At 39.9% G+C, this 24,343-nt stretch overlaps 1 protein-coding gene across 1 annotated transcript; it reads left to right on the top strand.

The window, feature by feature from the left end:
• Nucleotides 1-700: 700 nt before the first annotated feature.
• Nucleotides 701-20,113, top strand: hapstr1a (HUWE1 associated protein modifying stress responses a). The gene is made up of 4 exons (XM_043711997.2): nucleotides 701-1,419; nucleotides 1,955-2,035; nucleotides 4,596-4,874; nucleotides 17,279-20,113. The coding sequence occupies exons 1-4, from the start codon at nucleotides 1,179-1,181 to the stop codon at nucleotides 17,521-17,523; spliced, it is 846 nt and encodes a 281-aa protein (XP_043567932.1). The 5' UTR covers nucleotides 701-1,178; the 3' UTR covers nucleotides 17,524-20,113.
• The last annotated feature ends 4,230 nt before the right edge of the window (nucleotides 20,114-24,343 follow it).

Genomic DNA, 24,343 nt, shown 5'->3' with positions numbered 1-24,343 from the left:
TCTTCTGTATGAGTCTGCCCCATGTTGACATCTATCAAATTCTCTTTGATTGATTGGGGAAGCAGGCTCCAAGGGTGAAGTAGCTTACTTCTACTCTTAAAACGTATGTTTCTCATTTCATTGGAGTAAAATAATCATCTCTAAACGAGATCCCTCAAGTGAGTAAGTACAAACCCCAAATCAGCATCTCAAGATTCCATCCCCTCCCCCTACAAACACAACCAGCCAGGCCTATATCACGTGACACTCCATCTTCCTCACCAGCCGTCATAGCGCATGCGTCGCTGCCTGGCAGAGCTGCCGGGGCCTGTTGCCCTAAGCCCCGCCCTTTAACCCCGACGCCTGCGATGCGTCAGATGAACGACGGGAGCCTCCACCAATCCGAGGTCCGAGCCTGGTCACCCTCTTCCCCCCTCCCCCGATGATGGGATCGACCAATCGGGAAGGCGGGGGTGAAGGGGAGAGGGAGGGGCGAGTACACCGCCGGCGGAGGGGAAGAAGGAGGCGGGGTTTCGTTGGAGAGGCGGCTGCGGCTGGGGGGGAGGGGCGAATCGCGCATGGGCGTTGGGTCTCCCTTGGTGGGGGTGGGGCTGCCCGCGCGGCCTCCACTGGCGGTGGTTGAAGGGGGACAGACAGAGGAGGGCGGGCGGTGGAGCAGGAGGGCAGGGCTGTACGCGCACATTCTCTCTCTCTGTGTATGCACACGGGCGGTGCGTCCATCTTCCCCACACCAACCCAGCGTCCCTCCTCTAAACGCAGCCACCTCCCCGCCCTACCTACCTCCCTCCCTTCAGTTTAATAACGTCAGCGAAAAGTACAAGCGGGGCGATTGTTGACGGCGCGGACAAGGTTTTTTAATGTGGCTCCGTGTGTCCATGTGAGGAGGAAGAGGAGGTGGTGGTGGGGAGGGGGGAGGAATTTGTTATTTTTGGGGAAAAAAAGCCAAAAAAAATCAAGGGATTAAAAGAAAGAAAATCAAACCAACCTTCTCCCCCCCCGCCCCCAAACCCCTCTCTCCTCCCCCTTTTTAAAACCCCCAAGAAGTGAGGGAGGGAAGGTGGAAGAGGAGGAAAAAACAAGGATATCCAATGATATAACAACAAGACAGGCTCAGCGCAACAACCATCTCTCTCTGTCTCTTCCCCCCTCCCCACCCGCCCCCTCCAATAAATATTTATATGAAAAAGATAGTGGATGATCGATTTATCATGGAGGATAAGAAAGATGAGCACGAGTCAGAGATACAGGAACATTGCCCCGAACACTGGTTTTCCAAATGGGAGAGGCAGTGCCTGGCGGAGAGCGAGCAAGAGGAGCAGACCCAGGAGGAGAGGGCGTCGCTAGAGGAAGAGCAGACCCAGCAAAAACTTTGGCATTTATTTCAAAATTCGGCCACCGCCGTCGCCCAGTTATACAAAGGTACCGACCGGCGAGGTGTCCGCCCTGCTGCTTTCTCTTGTTTCGGCCGGCTTGTATTTAATTTTTACATTTTACGAACGTCCTCTCTCTCTCTTTTTATTATCTCCTCAGAATGGTGAGGGGAGGGGGGGGGGTTCAGGGAGAAAACTTTCTTTCTTCTACACTGGCGGACGCGACAAGGGTTTTCTGAGGAATAATTGGGGGAAATCCTTTTTTTTAAAAAAAACGTGTCGGGTTGAGGGTTTGTTTGAGAGAGAGTTGGGAAGCCTTTTTTTTGAGAAAAACAGTCGCAACCAAAATGGCGAAATCAAACATGGCCGTCTCTCTCTCTCTCTCCCCCTCTCTCTATCTATCCAAGAGGGTTGTCCATTTGTCGCCTTTTTGATTATTGTGTGCATCTTAAGTACTGACTTTGCATGGATTGATCATCTAATTTTTGTACCCCTTCTCCCTCTTTTCCCCCTTCCCCCAACACTTTCCTTCCTTCCTTCCCCTCCCTGTGGGGTGTGTGTGTGTGTGTGCTTTTTTTTTGTAGATCGAGTCTGTCAACAACAAGGGCTGTCACTCTGGGTCCCCTTTCAAAATGCCGCTTCGGCTGTCACCAATGTGTATAAAGGTAAATTCAAACCCCCCCCTCCTGTTGGCTGCACTCATCTGTCACTGTGTGGGCTGGGAGGAGGACTGTTTCAACTTTGCACTTGAATGAGGCATGAGCTCTTTATTTTTACCAAAAAAAAAGTGTATGCCTTCCCTCCACTTAAGTACAGTTTAAAAATAAGGTACTACACATATAATTGCAGTTCCTAATAATGACCAGCAGCACACAGCTGCCTCAGTGCATTGTCAGGGTGGAAGGTGAAATGTTGAGGTTCAACTGCTTTAAAGGCTCCGATGCAGAAATTGGTGTAACTTTGTAATAAAAAATCTATCTTTCTACACTTTCCTCTTTTGAAAGTGTAACTGTCAAAAACTGAACTAATTGTATTCATCAGACTTTTCAAATGGTTTACTTTTCTGAATAATTCTACTGAATGGGCTAAGCCCAGGAATCCCCTCCCTTCTCATTCCAATGACTCTGGAATGACTCAGACTTCTAGATAGTGCAGTCAAAACAAAACTGCTGCAACATATTTCCATTCTTACACTAAGCATTTGTAAGCTATTTTATCCAGTTCTCTTCTCATGACACTGATTACTTCCATTTTAATGTTTTTCATTAAATTAACATTCTGTTCCACTTGGTATGTAACATTGAGCAGAGTGTATTTCTTTTGTGGGACAGTGAGATGGTTTTTATTTGACAGTTGAATTTCAGTTCAGGCATGTGCCTACGCTCAAATTAGTTAGGTGACTTTTTTCCCCTCAAATCCTTTGCGCAAATCAATTACATCAACTCAGTTGTGCAGAATTGTATATATAATATATATTGAAGCATTGATTTTAATTTTGTCTCAGGAATATTTAGCCTGTATTGATTGCAAAAGAAAGATGGTCTTCATACTTTTCAAGTATGCAGTGCCTTTTCTGAGTAATTACAGTAGAGGGGTCAAAGTGAAGAAGTAGAAAATGCAGCATTTCCTAAGATTTGATGTTTTTAGAACGTGTGTTTTTAGATGAAAAATGTATTTTAAAAATCCTGTCTATTTGTGGCAGGTCATGTCAGGTTTCTGAATGTTCTTGGCTAGATGTGATTTATTTCCTGGCATAATCATTTGCTTCATCCTTTACATAAGCTGCAGAGTGGCCTAATCTTAAATATGACGCCTGTCCTTGCAATGCAATGCTCTCAATCCCAAGGGAATTTTGAAAACAGAAATCAAACATGTCACACCTTACCACAGCATATTGGAATAATGAGCATACTGCCAATAATTCAGTTGACATTAGTGACTTTATATTTGAGCACTACTGAACTTTTGTTTTAGTGACAAAATAATGCTTTTTCTGTTTTATGGTGAAACATTTCTGATTTTATGAAATAGTGTACAATTTGGACATAGAAGCACCACAATGACATGGAAATGAAGTCTACTGGCTAAAATCTGATTGTGAACTACTATACTTAGAAAATTCTCCAAAAAGATGAATCATTCAATGGTTAAATTTAAGCAATTTGATAAAGTGGCACAGAAAGATTAACCAACTTCATAAGAGTAGAAAGCATTTTATGAAAGGAATGCTTTTGCCAACAGTTTGGATGGTTAAAGATGAAATTCAAAATTATTAGTGAAATTAGTTTTTTAACTTATTGCAGTTGCATTGATAAAGCTTTATAGCGATGTGTCTATACTATTTGACTTGAAAACATCTGAGTTCTGTAGACTGCAATTGGTTTTATTTTTGGACCCCTTGGGAGCATATTTGACCAGTGAAATTTAGTCAGTTGTGCTGGTCATGGTTTTTTTTTATCTATAGTTTCTAAGTAGCTTTCCAAATTTGTTAACAAAACAATTGTAGTTTAAACTGTGCAGCTCGTAGCAGAAATTTACAATGACCTCAAGTGGCAAATCTAACATATTTGGCTTCCATGTTATGAGTTTGATGTTTTTGATTCTGACTTTTGAAAATTATTGCACAATTTCCCATGCAACTACTACAGTAATGAAAACATTTAAATATATTTTCAGTTTTGGGCAGTTTCCATTAAGTTTGATCCCTGTAAGAGTGCACACAAAATTTCAAAATCAACTCCACTTGTAAAACTGGCAATCACAAGCATGTTTTACTTTAGTGATCAAAGGAGCTGCGCAAGCGGGCTGTGTTCAAAGCTAGTTGTATCTTAGCCTTGTTGGTTAGAATTCCAGCAAATTAACCCCCCTCAAGTGAGCTGTACATGAAAATAAGTATGTTAACTCTTCAAAAATAAGAATTAATTGAGGACATAGTCCTTATTTTACCTAAGTTTGTATCCAACAGCGTGTTAACGCGTTTTAAATTGTAATTTTTATTGGTGCTTTTCATTTCTTGGTTCATTTGGTACACTTGCTCGCAAGTCCTGTTCCACAGACTAGATTGCAAAAATCGAGGTTGTCTCTCCAGTGCAGAACTGTGCAGCATTTTGATTTGATGAAAAATTTAATTCCAAAACTGTTGCAAATTAGATTGTGACGTCTAGAATTTTTTGATTCTGGAAGTGCCTAGCTATGCTGAGAAATTTGTCACTGTTTTTGTTTCAGAAAGTATTGAAGCTCATCGCCGAAGCTATGACTTAGGAATTCAGCTCGGTTATCAACGGCGTAATAAGGATGTGTTAGCTTGGGTAAAAAAGCGGAGACGAACTATTCGACGAGAAGATTTGATCAGCTTCTTGTGTGGAAAAGCTCCACCACCACGCAACACCAGAGCTCCCCCTAGACTGACAGTAGTAACCTCACCCACTAGAACACCCACAACAGAAACTAGTTCATCTGTAGAGACTGACTTGCAGCCTTTTCGTGAAGCCATTGCACTGCATGGTAATTATACTGTTAAGTGATTAAGCATTTGTGTGGTTGAGGGTGGGAGATGGGTTGGATATGTTTGATGTGCACATGAAGAGCTTCACCATTGTCAACTGGTCCTATCTCAACTTTGAGTACAAAATAGTTTAACTGGTCTCAGGATCCAATTCAAATGCATGAAGTTATACAACCAAATAAGGAAAATTTTAGGACAGCTATGTCAGCAATTCATCTGAATTTGTTAATTTGCTTTCTGCTCTTGTAATTATAGTTGTATGCTCTGATAAAGCCATGATTTAGAGGAGCTTCATCCACCTGATGAAGGAGCAGTGCTCCGAAAGCTAGTGCTTCCAAATAAACCTGTTGGACTATAACCTGGTGGTGTGATTTTTAACTTAATAAAGTCAAGTGATTAATGTATATACCCCTATAAATTTTGGTTACGTTTTTTGGAATCAAGTCTTCGTTCAAGATAGACTTGAACTTGAGAGATTTCCAGATTCAGAAATACATGAGGCAACTCATGAATCTGATTTTGTGACTTGTTTTTCATGTAACAGGTAACAAGTATGAAACCAGAGGCTACAGCTTGAGTGGTACCATTTCCTTTAAACATGACTGATTAGAAGGATCTCATTCTTGCTGTCTGCTGTGGGCACATTGGAGAGATTTGCAGGTTGATAATCAACCTGGTTGGCTCAGTTATGAATGCAACCTTGGCCAAACTTTTTTCAATTTCTGCCTCTGAGGAGATGTTATCTGCTGCACCACAAGCCCTCCTTTTTCATGATGTATCCAGGCAATATGAACCGTTCATCAGAGTGTACATATTTGCAGCTGTTTTTGATGGGTGCAAGGAACATAGCCAGTGTATGCTTTGATACAGTAGAAACAGTATGCTCCCATGCTGCTGCTTCAGAAGAGAGGGTCCTGTATAATAACTGCATTAGTAATGGTACTCCTGGAGTTCGGGTTGTAGGTCAGTGTTCATTGATAGAGTAAGCATGCAGAAAACATTAGAAACTGACTGAAAAGGTTTCTATGGATATGTAACTAGAAAAAGACTGAAAACAAGTGCATATCCTTTACAGTTAGAATCAGGTGAATTCATAATGGACAAAAAAGAGATGGCAGACCAATTAATTAATACTTTGGATCTGCATTCGCTAAGGAGGGCACAAATAGTCTTACACAAATATTATCAGCAAAAGGTCAAGCTTGAAAGAGGAACTGAAGGAGATACTTATTAGTCATGAAATAGGGGAAATTGGGATGAAAACTTGCTAAGTCCCAAAGGCTGATGCTCTGTGTCCCAGAGTATTTGAGGAAGTGACCCTACAAATAGTGGACACTTCGATCATTATCAAGCATTCTATAGACTCCAAAAAGTTCTAATTTTCTGAAAGGTAGATCATGTAACCCCTCTTAAGGAGGGAGAGAAAACTGAAATCTAGGCAGTGTAGCCGAACATTATTGGTAGGGACAATGCTGGAATCAATTATTAAGGATTTGATAATTGAGCATTTAGAAAGCAGTGACAGGATCAGACCATGTCAGCACTGATTTGGTAAAGGGAAATCATTCTTGACAAATCTGCTTGAAATTTTTGCAGATGTGACCAGTGGAGTGGGCAAGGGTGAATCAGTGGATGTTGTGTATCTGGACTTTCAAAAGGCCTTTGACAAGGTCCCATACAAAAGATTAGTAATCAAAATCAAAGCTGATGGCTATGAAGGTAGTGTATTGATGTGGATAGAGAACTGGTTGGCAGACAGCGATTTGGAATAAACAGGTCCTTTGCTAGGTTCAGTGCTGGGACCCCAGCTGTTCACAATATACATTAACAATTTGGACGAAAGAATTGAATGCAACATCTCCAAATTTGCAGCTGCCACTAAGTTGAGTGGCAGTGTGTGCTATGAGGAGAATGCAAAGATGATTTTTGGATGGCTGACTGAATAGGTAAATACTTGGCAAATGCAATGCAATGTGGATAAATGTGAGGTTATCCACTTTGGTGAAAACAGGAAGGCTGATTATTATCTGAATGATGGCAGTTTAGGAAAAGGTGAGGTGCACCAAGAGTTGGTTGTCATGGTGGGATAGTCGCTGAAAATTGCTGTCGGTGGAGCAGGCAGTAAGGGAAGCTAATGGCATGCTGATCTTCAGAGTGAGTGGATTTGAGTACAGGAATATGGATGTCTTGCTACAGTAAAGCAGGGCCTCAGGCCATTCCTTGAGTATTGTGTGCAGTTGTGTTGCCTTGTCTGAGGAAGGAGACTCTTGTGATTTGAGAGAGTCGGGGGGGGGGGGGGGCGTGGTTGTGGATCTCATAGGAAAACGGACAATCCTGATGGGGACTGGGCAGGCTAGATGTGGGAAGAATGTTTCCAGTGTTGGACAAGTCCAGAAGTAGGGGTGACAGCCCAAGACTCAGGGACTGAGGTGAGGGAGAATTCATTCATTTAGATTGTGTTTGTGTGGAATTCTCTCCCACAGTAAGCTATTGGACCAGTTTGTTAATATATTCAGTAGGGAGCTGGATGTAGCCCTTGTGGCTAAAGGGATTGAGAGGTATGGAGAGAAAGCAGGAGTGGGATACTGAAATTACACGTCATATTGAGTGGTGGTGCAGACCCGAAGGGCTGAATGGCCTATTCCTGCACTTTGGTACCATGTTTCTATGTTTTATTGGGTGGCACCCTCCATTAGTATTACTGAAACCAACATGCATGTGCTGGGAGTAGAATGTGAGTTGCTTTCTGTGTGGACACTCAAAAAAAGTATTGTTCTTCAGTGTACTATAGTCAAATGTGCCTGATCAGTGTCTTGCCATACTACTCCATTTGCTAGTGATCTATTGACTGTATTCTGGAGAATGATAAATTGAGCTACTTAAGAATTGTTTCTGATCCTCTTTGCAAAGAAAGAGGATAATAGTCTTGCCCAGCTAATGAAGTGTCCAGCTAATGAACTTCTGATGAAGGAAAAAAACCTTTGAAGTGCTCTTTGAAAGTGTAAATGTGTTGAGGAAATTCGAAGTGTGAAGGTTTCTGACCTGTTTTGTTTTCTCAAATTCATTGTCACAAATTTAATTAGCTCATTAAGTCATTCAGAAATTGTTGATTTAATTGCCTATCCTAATTGAAAGATTCGAACTAAGGGAGCAAGTTATGAAAAATCAGTTATCCGTTTAGTCACTACGTGTCTGTGCAATGATTTTTTTCCCATATTTCTGTGCAAGTTCTACAAGACAGTCAGATCAATCAGATCTGCTTTGAAGGTGGATCAGGTTCAAGGTGCCAAATGACCACCTCTCACTCTTAATGTGTCTGTTCATATTGTACAGATTTGACTTTGCATTCATTGCAAAGACATCTAAGTGTGCTCTGTTTAGTTTCTTCTTGTTATGCAGATTAAAGTCATGGAAATTATGTTCCTTACTTTGCTTACCAAAACTTTTTGCACGGTTAATAACTTCATTGTTATTGCAACTAGTTTTTAATATGCATATTTGTCACAATGTTCAATATGTTTTGATTTTTCAACTTTCTTGGCATGGATTTTTCTACCTCCTTTTTGTTGTCTTATTTTGTGGCTGCACTTAGATTTATTCACTTGATCTCAGTATCCCAGGTGACTAAGATTTGATTTGAGGGGGAAAGAGAGCACGAGAGTAAGTTTGTGGGGAACATACAAACTGTTTTCTTTGCACAAAGCTATAGAGCATTTCTCAATGAGTGAAGGCAAATATAGGTCCCTATATTTGTTATAATGGGGAGCAGAGTTGGCAGAATGTGTGTTTTGGTTTTGTCGTCTTAAACAAGGACAACATTCCAAAAATATTGGGAAATATAAGGTATAGTGAGGGAGGCACTGAAGGAAATGGGATTGGGGTAATTGTGATGAAAGGCAGGTAAGGTTGATTTTACATCCCAGAGTAGTTGAGGAAGTGACCCCAGAAACAGTGGATGCCTGAGTCGTCATTTCTAAGCTTTTGCTGACTCTGGAACAATTCCTATGTATTGGAAGCTAGCTAGTATGACACCTGTACTACTTTAAAAAAAACAGAAAAATGGAAATTCTAGACTGGTTAGCCTGACATTGATTGCAGGGAAAATGTTAGTAAATCTTTTGTAATGGACTCTATCAGAGCACTTGGAAAACAGTGACTGGATTGGTCAGAGACAGCACAGATTTATGAAAGGGAAATCATGCTGGCCAAATTTATTGGAATTTTTTGATGTAACAAATAGTTTATAGGGGGGAGCCAGTGGATGTGATTTACTTGAACTTTCAGAAGGCTTTTGATATGATCCCACAAGGGATTAGCATATAAAATTAAAGCACATGGGATTGGGATTGTGCACTGACATGGAGACAGTATTGGTTGGCAGACAGGAAACCAAGAGTAGGAATAAATGGGTCATTTTCCAAGTGGTTCAGCAGGGATCACTGCTTGGACTTAAGTGTTGACAATAAATGTTTGTGATTTTAGATGAGGGAACTAAAGATAATATCTCCAGTTTTGCAGACATGACAAAACTGGCCGAGTGGGTGAAATGTGAGGAGGATAAAGAGATGCTTCAGTGTGGTTTGGACAAGTTGAGGTAGTGAGGAATGCATGGCAGAGAACATTTTATGTGGATAACTGAGGCTTTCTGCTTTGGTCATAAAAGCAGGAAGATTATCTGAATGGTGATAGATTGGGAAAAGGGAGATTCAACCAGAGCTGGATCTCCTTTTACAGAACAACTTTGGATATCCAATCATCAGTAATCCAAATTTCGGATTATTCAAACAAGATCTCAAGGTCCCATAAAAGCGCTATTCATTAGCCGAACAATCTGTTTTCCAAACTGTTATCTGAGCAAAATACTCCGCGCATGTCTCGTTTGGATAATTGAGATTATTCTGTATACCAGTCGCTGAAAGTAAGCATGCAGGTGAAAAAAGCAAATTATATGATAGTCTTCATGCCGAGAGGATTAAAACATGGAAGAATGGTTGTTATGCTCTGAAGGTACAGGATCTTGATGACACCAAACCTAGAATGTGGTGTACAGTTTTGGTCTCCCTAATCTAAGGAAGGATGTTCTTGCAATGAAGGGAATGCATCAAAAGTGTATCAGACTAGTTCCCTGGATGGCAGTTCCTGACATTTGAAGAGGTGCTGGATTGGTTGGCACTGTATTCATAAGGTAGTATCTCATAGTAACTTTCAAAATTCTAACAGGATCAGATGGTAAAGACAGGATGTCGCTGGGGAGTACAGAACCAGGGGTCACATTAGGCTTAGGTCATTAAAAACTGAAATGAGGATAAATTTCTTTGCTCAGAAAGTGGTGAGCCTGTGAAAGCCTCTGCTGCAAAAAGCAGAGGGGGCTAAGCCATAGAATCTTTTAAATAAGCTAGATAAAGGGGCTAAAGGGAGAAAGCCAGAACAGAGTACAGAATTGGATGATCAGCTGTGATCAGTGAATGGCGGAGCGGGCTCAAAAGGGTGAATGGCTTCCTTCTATTATTTTTTAACTTTGTATGACATTATGATCAATACAAATTTAGCTCATATTCAAAAGTTTTTTAGTCATGCTTGCAAGATCTTACTAAATAATTTTGTACATTTTCTGAAAGACAGATACTTTGTGATTGTTATCTATAAGATTACTGAGATCATCTATTTTCATTTGTGAAACTACCCTAGCCCCCCTCATTTGGTGCAGAATTGTTCTTCGTGGCTTAATTACTTCCAAATTTGATTATTTTGATGCACTGCTGACCAACGCCCAATGTTCTGACTTCATCTCTAGCCTCCACAGTTCTCGTTTTCTGTTGTCTGACTGGCTGTACTTTTCCAGCACCACACTTTTCCACTCTGATCTCTAGCATCTGCTGTCCTCACTTTCTCTTATGTTTAGACTTCAGTTTGCTTGAGTTTGTTGAAAACTCTGGCCATGTCATGATTTGCATCAACTCCTGGACACCAACCCCTGTTTGTTTGCTGAACTGAATTGGCTCTTGAGTGTGCAATGCTTGATGTAAAAATCATCACCCATGTTGTGAAATCTCTCGCTCTGATCTTGTCTGTTCCGATCTTTGTTTCCAGCTTTCTGAGAAATCAAACATGATCCAATTCTGATTATTTGAGCATTTCTGATTATAATTGCACAAATCCTGGTGACAGAGCCTTCTACTCCCTAAAATTCTGAGCCTTTCTATTTGCCCCTTTCTATCTGCCCTCCTTAAAAGCCTGACCTTCTGACCAAGCCTTTGAGCTGTTGGCTGTCTGCCTTATTATTGCCTCATGTTGCTTGGTGTCAAATTGTGCTTCACAACATTTCTGAGCAGCACCTTAGGATGTTTTGCAAAGTTACTTACCGTATGTTGTTGGCCCTTCTCAGTTGCAAACTTAGAACGTGAATCATTTTGGTCTTTTAAAATTTTTATTTGTTTGCATATTGGAAGAAATTACTTTTGAAAATATCAGCAGCAGTCTGAGGATTCAAACCTATTTGTAAAAAGTGTGTTTCACAGGATGAGGGAGATGAGTCAATATTGTTGATGTACCATGGTTTCTTAATCCCTGTCTCTAATCTTCTCAATCCTCTGAGATCCATGCGCCTCCAATTCTGACCTCTTCCACCTCCTGGATTAATCATTCCACCAAGGCTATCCATGTTTTCGGATGTTGAGGCCCTGAACCTGTCTGCCTTGCGACTTCTTTAAGATGTTTCTTTAAAACCTAGCTCATTTACCAAGATTTTGATATTATAAATGGTTGTCAAATTGTTTGATAACACTCTTATGAAATGATAATAAGCTCTTTTGTTGCGTTAAAGGCATTACGTAAATTCAGGTTGTTGTAATGAAATCACTCTGTTACTTAAGACTGAACTGAGGAGGAGAAATGGAAGAGATTGCAAGTGGGTGGGATGAGATCAAAATTAGTTATGGTGAGATAGGTGCAGAACGTGAGCTTTCCCTCTTGATATTTCATGTAGATTCTAAGTAATTGTCAGCAAATTTAATAGCTTCTTTTGGAAATATTTATTTCCGGCCTATATATTTGTTTCTCTCTTTCTTACCCTTATGAATCGTGGTTCACCTGGGCTAATTCTAATCTCAGGAGAGATGAGTACATGTGAACTGCAGCGATGGAGGAAATAGGTAGACTGATGCATGGTGGCTGTCAATTGCTAGGTGTCTTTGAGGAGAAATTGTGACTTAATGTTTGGGTGCTGGGAGATGCACGCTTAATGGAATAAAATGCTCACAGTTTTCAGCTTTTGAGCAAATGACTTGATCCATTGTCACGACAAAAGATTTAAAATTATAGGCCGATTAGCCTAACCTCAGTTGTAGGTAAAATTCTAGAATCCATTGTTAAAGATGAGATTTCTAAATTCTTAAAGTACAGGGTCAAGTTAGAACAAGTCAGCATGGATTTATCAAGGGGAAGTTGTGCCTGAGAAACTTCTTTTGAAGAAGTAACAAGTAGGTTAGACCAGGGAAACTCAATGGATGTTAGCTACCTAGACTTACAAAAGGCCTTTGATAAGGAGCCTCACCAGAGGTGGCTGTGTAAGGTGAGGGCCCATGGTGTTCAAGGTGAGCTACTGACATGGATTGGGGATTGGCTGTCTGACAGAAGGCAGAGAATTGGGATAAAAGGTTCTTTTTCAGAATGGCAGCTGGTGACAAGTGGTGTCCTGCAAGATTCAATGGGACTCCAGTGATTTGGATGAAGAGACTGGGGGCATTCTGGTGAAGTTCACCGATGATACAAAGTTAGGTGGATAAGCAGGTAGTTCTGAGGAGGTGGGAAGGCTGCAGAAAGATTTAGACACTTTAGGAGAATGGTCCAAGAAATGGCTGATGAAATTCAATGTGAGCAAATGTGAGGCCTTCTACATTGGGGGAAAAAAACACAGACAAGGACTATTTTCTCAACGGTCAGAAAATTCATAAAGCCAAGGTACAAAAGAATTTGGGAGTGCTAGTCCAGGATTCTCTAAAGGTTGCCTTGCAGGTTGAGTCCATAGTTAAGGAAGCAAATGTAATGTTGTCATCCATCTCAAGAGGGTTGGAATGTAAAAGCAGTGAGGTGCTACTGAGACTTTATAAAGTTCTGGTTAGGCCCCATTTAGAATACTGTGTCCAGTTTTGGGCCCCACACCTCAGGAAGGACATACTGGCACTGGAGCGTGTCCAGTGGAGATTCACTGATGATCCCTGGAATAGTAGGCCTAACATATGATGAACAGCTGATAATCCTGGGATTGTATTCATTAGAGTTTAGAAGGTGGAGGTGAGATCTAATAGAAAGTTACAAGATAATGCATGAGTTAGAAAGGGTGGATGCTGGGAATTTGTTTCTGTCATGCAGGGACACTAGGACCAGTGGGCACAGAATGAGAGGGTGGCCTCAATTTAGAATGGAAATGAGGAGACATTTCTTCAGCCAGAGTGTGGTGGGCCTGTGGAATTCCATTGCCTCGGAGCGCAGTGGAGGCCGGGATGTTAAATGTCTTCAAGGCAGAGATTGATTAATTCTTAATCTGGCAAGGAATTAAGGGTTACAGGGAAAGTGTGGATAAGTGGCGTTGAAATGCCCATTAGCCATGATTGAATGGCAGAGTGGACTCAATGGTCCAAATGACCTGCCTTCCATTCCTATTTCTTATGGTCTTATCAGTTTTGAAGCTGTACGCAACAGCTTTGTGAAGGTTTGTTTGAGACCTATTTCCTAGAAACCTTTAACCTGAAATCCATACCTTGGGCAGCAAAGAAAATGTCAATGTGGCATTGCTTTTGTGTTGTAGAAAGTGTTCTGTCATGCATATTTTTGCAATGTGGGTCAGCATAAATGATCTTGTCACATTTGATTCTGTGTAACCCCTTTTAAATGGATTCTTAGCCTCTGTTAATTTAGGTGGAAAAGTTTCATTTGATCTTTGTCAATTTAATTTTCATTTGTGAAATGAAGCAACAAAGTGAGGTTGGTCTGATTTTTAATTAGAGAAATGTCAGATACTGTACTATTGCTATTGATGTGCATGTGAGTTATTAATGAGTTTTGAAATCGCAGGTCCCGCATTTCTATGCAGTATATATTTGGTCTGTTTATTCTTATCACTTAGCACGTACAATTTTGAGTTGCAAATTGTGTGGTATTTGAGGATTATTTTTAAACCACCAATTCTGAAGTTACAGTAGTCTGTCTGTGGTATTCTAGTGTGAACACCACTGGACATAGTTTCTGCTATGTTTTAGATGCATCAAAAAAATTGTACAGTCTTGCCAATGGGTTTCTACTATGTTAATGCTTGAGCTTTATAAGAATTATGCTGTTGTGCTGTTAATGTATTTGGGATGAGATTTTAAATCTTGGGTTAATTATTATCTGTGGGTGAATTCATCCATGTTCACCCAATTCCTTATAGGTTAACTCTTGCCTCCAGCACACCCCCATGATTTCAGCACTGACTGAGCTAGTTCTGACCCTCTATACCTCCTTTTTGCACATTCACTGAATTGAAGAGTGATGAAATCTTGACCTCAGTATCATTAGGTAGTGTAGTAATTGGTGGCACATCGTTCTATATTTAGTGCTATAAATACCAATTCAGTCCAGTTAACTCTTTAAGCCAGAATTTTATGAACTTGAGTTCTGAAAATTGGTGTTATTTCCGTGTTGAATTAGCCCAGGTTATTTAATTAGTGGCAAATCTAAGCTTATCAACTATCTGCAGTGCGTATCCTTTGAGATCATAGCTGTTTGTTAAGTCAAGTTTGCTTGTCACTAATTTAGTTAGTGTTAAAGCATATCTGAAAAATTTGTGCTCATGTAATTCTGGATTTCTGAGCTTCCCTGTTTTAACCATTTCACCATCGGAGGCTATACTGTCAGCTGGTTAGGCACCAAAGTCTGAGTTCTCTGCCTAAGCATCTCTCTCGCGTGTACGCTCTCCCCCTCTCTCGTGTGTGCTCCCCTTTTCCACCTCCATTGATAAAACCATGGTTAAATAATGCCAATAAACCATTAACTTACATTATTAAAGAATGTCTGTAATTTTAGGTGAGACTTTAGGAACTGAAACTCCCTGTATTAGTATTCCAAATGAAATGGTGGTTATTTTGAATTGTTGACTTCCATTTAGTTGTCTTGTGGTGGACCAGTTTTTGGGGAACATTTCACAGAGTTTTGTGTGGCCATTGTGTTTGCCCATGTAGACATTCTTTGTATAAACTTTAAACTTCAGTGGTTTCTTTTATCAGAAAGAATGACAGCCTGTTAGGATATAAGTTGAAAATTTCCAAGACTGCTTTAGGCAAATCTTGCTAATGTCTTCATCTGGAAGAAATGGCGCAGTTTGTAAGTAGTAACTTTTTAATTATGTTGACTGTGTGCAAATTCAGCATACTAGAATATATATTCCACTGCCAAGGTTTGTGTGCATTTTTACTTTGGCCTGGCAAGCTGGCTAATTGATCAAATATTGTTGGGGAAATATGTTCCGTTTAATGGCCGCACAATCCTAAATGATGGCCTTTTGTGAGATATTAAGTTTGCATATGACACCAAAATTGGTGCTGTACTGGGCAGCAAAGGAGGTTGCCTCTGAGTACAACGGGATCTTGTTCAGATGGGCAAACGCGCTGAGGATGGCAGATGGAGTTAGTTTAGATAAATTAGGTCCTGTATTTTGGGAAGGCAAATTAGGGCAGGACTTGTATGCTTCAGGTTAGGGGGAGTGTTGCTGAACAGAGACCTTGTGTTGCATATTCATACATCTTTAAACTGAGTTATAGATATACGTGGGAAGTGAAAAAGGCATCTGGTATGCTTGCCTTTATTGGTCAGTGCACTGATCATAGGAATTGGGAGGCCACCTTGAGGCTGTACAGGACATTCGTTAGGCCACTCCTAGAATACTGCATTCAGTTCTGGTCTCCCTGCTATAGGAAAGATGTTCTGAAACCTGAAAGGGTTTGGAAAAGATTTACAAGGGTTTGAACTGTTGAGAGAAGCTGAATAGGCTGGGACTGTTTTCTCTGGAGTGTTGGAAGCTGAAGGCTGACCTTGAGGTTTATAAAACCATGAGGGGTATGGATCGGGTGAATCGTGAAGGTCTTTTTTTTTTCCCCCAGTAGGAGGAGCCTAAAACTAGAGGGCATAGGCTTACGGTGAGAGAGGAATGGTTTAAAAAGGACCTAAGGGACACTTTTTCCACACACAAGATGAAGTGCGTATGGAATGAGCTCCAGAGGAAGTGGTGAAGGTATTTAACAGCATTTAGAAGGGTATATGAGCAGCAAGGGTTTTGAGGTATATGGCAAATGCTGGCAAACTGGGCTAGATTTATTTGGGATATCTGGTTGGTATATAGAGTTTGACCAAAGGGTCTGTTTTGGTGCTGTATGTCTGACTCGATGAAATCTATGATCTTTGTTTGAGTTCTGATATTTTGCCAGCATCACCGTCTCTTTACAATCACAAGATTATTTACAAAATGTTCACACTCTGCAGTTTCTAGTAGAAGTATTTACAAAATGGTATTGAATGCAAGGTTGTGACACTTGAAATGCATGTCAGTGTGGGATTTTACTTTTTTTTTCACTTCCCCCTCCGTCCCTTTTACTCCTCAACCCCAGTATTGAATCCTGGTTGACAGCCAATGCAGTACTGCTTCCAACAGATAGGTTTATTGGAGGTGGGTATGTATGTATTAATCGCTGTAATTCCTTCTTAGAATGGCAAAGGTACTTTATTGGCTACAAGTAACTTGAAGGTATATTGACATTGTGAAAGGCATTGTATGACTAAAGTAAATCCTTTTCTTTCACCCATCTCCTTTGTTTCATCTCTCCCATCCTTCTCTCAGCACCCATCCGCCCCACCCCTTCCTTGAACTCTTCTGCCCTCTCTTTTTTTTTTCTCTCTCCACCCCCCCCACCTCCAAATATTGGACTTCCGTTTCTCACTCCTTTTTCATCACCCCACTTGTGTTTTCCTCTCTCCAGTTGGCCTGTTCTGGGTGTCTTTCACACTGTTCTCCTTCTCACCTGCCTGTCACTCACTTTCCTGTCCCAGTTACAGCTATGTGTCTCTTTGCTAATTACTTGCAAGGTACAGTTAGTGTGTTGGTCACTGCAATCTGATTTAAATTTGTCACTTTTTGCTTTATTGACAAGCTTATGAACAATGTGTGCTGTTGTGCGCACTGTCAGTTATCTGAACCCATCTATTTATTGGCCTGAATGATTAAATTTGAGCTGGTGTCCTTGTGAAATGCTGTCAAAATCTGGTGGTAGCTTAAAGTGGGTTGGCAAAATAACTATTTTGTGGTCAGTGCACTGTGCCAGAGTGTTGCATGTTAAGCTGATGATTTTAATGCTTTTTGTTTTTGCCCCCATAGGTCTTAGTGGAGCAATGGCTAGTATAAGTGTGCGCTCAAGTACTCCAGGGTCTCCCACTCATGTGAGTGGTAGCTCCAACACTTCCCGCAGGAGAAATGGACTCCATGATGTGGATTTGAACACTTTCATATCAGAAGAAATGGCACTCCATTTGGACAATGGTGGCACAAGGAAACGTACCTCAGCCCAGTGTACTGATGTCATCACAGACTCCCCAACGCACAAGCGCAATCGAATGCTTTGAACTTTTATGATTGCTGTGCTACTTGAAAGCCACTTGATACTCGACACTTTCTTGAATGGAAATGGAGGGCCATCATAACTTGTTTGATTTGTGAAAGTACAAGTGAATTCAATAATGATTGCCGTAAAGGAAGTTCTAACTAATGCAGTAGATGCCTCTTGTAATTATGGCTTTTCCAATACTGGTCTTGTGACAGAGGACATCCAATCATTTGTGTGCTAGTTAGCAAGATCATCATAGGTGAACACATTAGATTCCAAGCTAAAGTGACCTTAACTTGTTTCCTTTTAAAGGGAAGGGTAACATTGGATGTTAATTTGGTTAAACCTGTTAATTGCCCGTTTATTTTCTTGTGTTGACTGTCTGCTTCAACAGTATTGCCAGTATATCACTGATAGTCTGTTAAAATGGCATCTTCCGTCAAATCTGCAGACTTCCATTTTACAGCACTGTACTAAGACACTACTAGTTTTTGTATAGTGCAAGCATATAAGTTGTATCAATATTGGACTATTTTTAGTTAAACTCAAGCAGCTGCTAATTCTGTGGATTGTGGAAATGGTGCTATGATGGTCATGCAATTAATACTAAATATCAAATCAACATAAAAGATCTTTATTGGATTCACTTCTTGTGTTTTAAGTGTTGCAAAAATTACAACAATAATATTGACTTTCCCATAAAAATTCTAAACTCTTATGTTTAAATATATAAATATATATAAATATATGTAATGTATATACTAAGCATTTGGATGCTGGTATAGTACTCGTGCTACATAATGTAAATAAAATGTGCACACCAAACCCTGGAGTGGATATCCGAAATCAGAACTGCATCATGCTCAGTTTAAGCATTTCCTTCACGTAGTGGAGCTGGTCCAGTTAGATAATTCATGGGACAGAGTCTTTGACAGTGGGTTTAAAAAAAACTTAGTCAATTACTTGCGACCGTTCACTTTTAAAATGGTCTGCAGTAGTCTGTTAATGGAGGTGATTTATTTTCATTTGCTGATGTTTGTGTAAACATACTCGCATAAACCTGATTTTCAAGCCTGTTTGTTGCAAATGCTACATTTCTATCTCATCTGCTTGCATTTTTATGAAGTGATTCTTGAGAAAGAATACTTAGCCTTATAAAGTCTGTTTATGGAGAAGTTTTAACTGATGAATTTACACTGTGGTAAACCGGATTAGCAAAAAAACCCTGTCACTTACTGCAAACATAGTGGCACAACCTTTCAATGAATTTGCTTTTCGTTATAAAAAATCAGAACTCAAGGTCACTACATAATCAACGGCTTGAATAAAACTTAAACGAGCTGATGTGTACACACTAACTTGAGCAATTTTGCCCATTTGCACATGCAGATACATCTCTTGGCAAATGTTACGTTGTCTTCTTTTCTCACTGGGAAGCCTATGCAAAGTGCAATTTAATTGTTTTATGTAATACTAATTTGGAGGGTTGGCTGTTAGCCTCACCACTGAGTGTATGATCCAGACAGCCTTAAAAGGTTGTTTTTTTTTCAGTCAGGCAGTCGGGTATGCTGTAAGACAGCACTTTTTTTTTCCCTTTTACAATAACAGTATAAATTTTAGACTGGTTCCCTTCCCTCTTCAATTTCCTCCTCTTTGTGATTTACCAACCTCAAGCCATCTGTAGGTCATATCAATAACATTAAAATACGGCTTCAGCATAACTGAAGAAGCTTTATTTTAAATAAGTGATCTTTGAAACTGTATAAACGACATCTGATACGGGAATTCTTACAACGGGTTGTCTGGTGAGAACTCTGGGCGCATCTGTAAACACTGGCAACCAATATGAATTTTTAGTTTATTTTGTCAGATGCTTAGGCTCATTTTGAAATTGGGAGTGCTGGATGCTGTCACATAATCAGTTTAACTGGTTTTAGACTATGTGGAGCTAAAAGATGTATTAACTTATGTTGGGGGGGGGGTGGAGAGAATGTAAAATAATGTTGCTTATGCTACACCTTCAGAGAAAAAAACCTTTTGAATGAGCTTGTTTTTCTGAGAGGATGGGAAGGATAAGCGTCAAAGGTTGACAGGAGGGGGGAGAAAAACTTGTGTGCGTTCTAAAAGTCAAGATATGGCTTTCAGTAAATTTTGCACTAACAGATTTTCAGTTTACAATGATCGATGACATTTGCATGTCTGCTTTTATCACATTATTACCACAAACTCCTTTGGCTCTTTTTGCAGGAATTTTATTTTGTCACTTTTCTAGCTTAATGTAAATAGTATAATGTAAATTGCAGTAGGGGTAGACCACCACCACTGAGGCAATTGATATAATTCCATACAATGTTTTGATAAATTTTGAATTTTAATAGTGTGCTGAAAAGGTATTGCGTAATGGTGTAAAGCTACATGGATGGCTTTCTAAGTTGCACGCTGTTTGTTTCACTTGCTAAGTCATTTTGATTTGGTGGAAACCACTGTAATCTGTCATCGCCATTTAAGGATAGGTAGCACTTCACTTTAATGAGTTAACTGTACCGAACTGTTATTTCATCTAACTGTAGCGTGCACTTGGAGAAAGAATAAACACCATGCAAATCGGACATTGCCTTTTTCAATTGCACTTGTTTACGTGGAATTAATTCAAAATTACTTAATTTTAGGAATTTTCTGTCTTGCCCACCCATTCGCTTCCATTGTTACACTTATAAATGTATTAACACTAATCTGGGAAAAATTAGGGTTACTGGAAGTTCTAAATGAAACTTTAAGATGACTGTTTTGGTAATTGGTTTGACTGTCAAAACAAAGTTTGATTTCCTATTCTTGGTTTTTCATTACCTTTTTTTCCCTTCCTGTCCTTCCCATGTACAAGTGTGGGCATTGTGCACTTTGCTATAATGTCTTTTAAGTGTGTTAATACGGTGCCAAATAAGTGTTCAACGGACAGGGGTCAACAGGTAGCTTTTCAGATGTGCAGTATTTGCCATGTAATAAGGTTTTGTTCATTTTAATTGCTGAACATAGTTATAAAGGTTTTTGATTGCAAATATGAAAAATGTTTTGAAGCCAGTACATTAACTTTTAAGGCTTAATGAAGCTTTTGGCCTCTCTTACCCCAAATGTTTACTTGACACACTTAAATAGTCCAATGAGTATTACTATGCTTCTGGAGTGTCTAATTTAAGTATGATGGTAATAAAGAACTGTGAATGATATTATGCGTCCAGTTTGCGTGACGGAGTGTTTCAGAGTAGATAGTAGTTGCAAGTTTCTGGTTGTTAACTAATTGGGAGCACTGTTGAAAATTGTTTTCATTGTTTTTTGGTTGATTGAATTACACTTGTATAAAAGTTAATTCCTGTAAAGTTTCCTCCCTTTTGATTACAATTCTTGTAACTGGGTAATGGAACAATCACAAACCTGAGCAGGTCCTCTGAGCACTTGAATACGGAGGTAAAGGATTTGTAAATTTTTCCCTTCCCTTTTTGTGGGGGTGGAGAAAAGTTGAAATTTGTAAAGTTAGCTTTCTGGAGCAAAATATGGACAGTGGCATTCAAACAGTTATTAAAAGGAAACAACATCAGTACCGATTACAGCTGCTTAACTGTTGTGTTAAAATGTGACAGTTCAGTATCACAGCTAAATCTCTTTGTGTCCTTGATTTATCAGACTAAGTTCAAATCTCTACGCTTTAATCTAATTTGTGTAATGCAGCAATTATTGTTACAAATGTTGACGTGTTCAATCCCAAACCCATTCCACTCCTGGTTTGAAAAGCCATGTGTGAAAACTTCAGGCTGATGCTAATATTTCTGCACGTGGAGAGCTTATTTGTGTCAACATCTGTGGTACATTAGAGTCAGGAGCACCTAGCTTTGATATTTCAACTAAAAGTTTTACAATTCATAGAATATTTGTTTATATTCAGTTAAGATGTGCTATGCCAGTGTTTACTCCCCAATTCTAATTAACCTTGAATGTGATGGTGAGCTGTCACCTTAACCTTAGCCATCTGGACAATGGCAGCCTTTGTGCAATTTCAAAGTGTAGAGACCGTTATAAACCTGAATATAATAGCATGCTGCCATTATATGTAGATCATTTGCCTGCAATGCAGAACATACAATGCAGGTAATTGAAAGATTCATTTTATGTTAAGGAAGTTATTTCTTTGCAGTGTAGCTTTACTGCTATGACACAGAAGCAAATTCAGTGCTTCCTGCAAAGCACTTGATAAGTTTCACATTGATTCAACCAGTAATTTGTAAAATTCCAACTAACTGCATGTTGTGCTTATGCATCAAAGTTATATCTGCTCAAGTTTTTTTAAAAACATTTCTATTTTCTATCCAGTAATATTATGCACTATTCTGAATTCTTGCAACCAAATGTCTTTATTATTACTTCAGTCTTGGCGTTTTTGGATAAAGTAATGATTATATAAAATTTTCCATGTTGCTGATTTGTTAATCAGGTAGTCAACTACTACTGTGAATTAGGGATGCCACCCCAAATTCAAGCAAAGGCTTGAAGATTGAGACCCAATCTAGATTCAATAAATGAAGAAAAACATTCCCATTGGTGAAAATATTGGTCAGCAGAGACAGCTGATTTAAGGTGACTGGTAAATAAGGTAGGGGTGGTATTTTTAAAAAAAAAACAACTTAGGCAGGAATGTACTGCTTGATAATGAGCCAATTGCTAATTCATTTATGGCTTTCAGATAGGAATTGTGGAACCACGCGAGGAGGAAGTGGGTGAGTGGGGCGAGCTGAATTTCTCTTTTTGTGGGAGGGGGGGGGGGGGGGTGCGCGATGGAAAGAATCTAGTGTAAATACTGGATGAGTGGCTTCTGTTGAAGACATTTTGACTCATCTGGCTTATTGCATAGTAGCCCTGGCTATATCACTTGTAGTAACGATGTGATGCTTTTATGGGAACAAGCCACATTGTAAATTCATGTGGATATCGGTAACAGGATCTTGGCAGCTTGCAATTGGTTTTAACTTTTTCTGCTTTTCACTGTGATGGCTATGCCAGACTTGACAATATTGTTTTGCTGTATGATTGGATACTTCCCCCAAATTCCACTTCCAATTGACTGGAGAGGAATTTGGCCCCTTCCAATATTTTGTGATTTGATGACGCAAGTAATCCATTTGTGCAGAGATTTCTAAATAAACCTGCGATCTGCAATTTTGAGACAATTTGTTACAGTTGCACTAAGGCATTTCCTGCGAGTTCAATTTGGTGACATAAGTATTTTTGCAATTTCCCTGTTTGTGTAAATAATATGTGAAATAAAATTTTGATATGGAATAATTGCGGTAGAGGGCAGGGGGGAGGAAAGGCACTAGATTGAACAATGGGTTGCCAATCCTCCTCTTTTAAAATCCCTGGAGTTTGGAATCTGATTCAGAAATGAACAATTCTGCTTGTATATCCTTGAAGATAGTTAGTGTCAATTTTTAATTGGATTGGTGGTACGGTAACAGGTCTAGCTGAAGATGTAGGGCAAGTTTCAGGAAGTTTGGAGAGCAGGAACACGTGAAAGCGGGTGTCTCTACTATTTTTCCCAACATGGAGAAAGTGAGGACTGCAGATGCTGGAGATCAGAGTCGCGTGTGTGGTGCTGGAAAAGCACAGCAGGTCGGGCAGCATCTGAGGATCAGGAGAATCGACGTTTCGGGCAAGAGCCCTTCATCAGGAATGAGGCTTGTGAGCCAATCTACTCCATTGGCTGTGTTTCTCCAGCACCACACACTGTACTATTTTTCCCAACTGCTTGGTCATTATCATGGTGCTTCTCTGTTCAGGCCAACCTATCCCGATTTCTTACAGCTCTCTAAAAGTACAGAGTGGCTATTTGGTGTCTCAAGCAGTTTTCAGTAGGGTCATGGCTAATCCCATGTTCCTCATGTCTGCTATTCCTGCTGTTTCCCCTTCACCCTAATAATAAAGGATTTCTGTTTTCAATATACACAGACTCCACCCTTTGGCATGGAGTTCCAAAGACACTCAACCTCAGAAGAAATGTTTCCTTATCTCAGTCTTAAATTAGTTCCCCGTTATTCTGAGACTGTGCCTTCTCAGGCCCCTTAAGAATCCTTTGTTTCAGTCAGATCACCTCTCATTGTTCTAAACTCCAGAATATATCTCTTATATTTAGGATTCCACTGTTTTGATGTGTGGTTGGGTTGGCTGGTCACATGAACTGTGACACCAGTCTTTTGAGATGTACATGTGTGGGTTGTTTAGTGGTCAACATATGAAATCTAATGTTAGCATCAGATCAAGCTAGAGGCACTAAGTGACACTAAACTGCATACAAGCTAAATTTTATCTCGCTACTATCTTCATTCTGGCAGGCCTGTCAACCCCACACCCCCATTCCACCACATTTATTGCCTTGATTTACATTTTAAGTTGTTAATTAAAGGCAGCCTGAAAACAGCATTTGATCCACATGTGACAATGAATGTTGTTGCAGTATACTGGAATAAAAGACAGGGAAATGCTTCCCATTCATCATGGCATGACGTTGATTCTTTATATCAGAGGAATCTAAACCCAAAGGAGAAGTCCTGATTTTTGTTGCAATGATCCACTCTCAAATCTAGCAAGTTGGCAGTGAGAATCACCACTGAGTGCACAGGAATCCTCATTGTGTTGTGACTAATTTCTGTAAATAGTATTTGAATTACGCAATCTTTTCAATCTGATTTATAGGGTCAGAATGTGACATGACAGTTGAAACTTCCCCATCTTGTTTCCAGCAAGGTTTGTAATGAGATGATCATAAATGGGGACCCTGTATGAGTATTTCTTAA

This window comes from Chiloscyllium plagiosum, unplaced genomic scaffold (assembly GCF_037043375.1).
Source record: "Chiloscyllium plagiosum isolate Xiang-an unplaced genomic scaffold, Cpla_swu_hap1 HiC_scaffold_20, whole genome shotgun sequence".
Lineage (NCBI taxonomy): Eukaryota > Metazoa > Chordata > Chondrichthyes > Orectolobiformes > Hemiscylliidae > Chiloscyllium > Chiloscyllium plagiosum.
This window is presented reverse-complemented; position numbering and strand designations above follow the sequence as displayed.

Bases quoted from the DNA above. Each gene is read 5' to 3' on its own strand.
- hapstr1a (XM_043711997.2), top strand. From the start codon at position 1,179: ATGAAAAAGATAGTGGATGATCGATTTATCATGGAGGATAAGAAAGAT. The intron at 1,420-1,954 runs GTACCGACCGGC...TTTTTTTTGTAG, and splicing joins CGTCGCCCAGTTATACAAAG to ATCGAGTCTGTCAACAACAA. The intron at 2,036-4,595 runs GTAAATTCAAAC...TTTTTGTTTCAG, and splicing joins TGTCACCAATGTGTATAAAG to AAAGTATTGAAGCTCATCGC.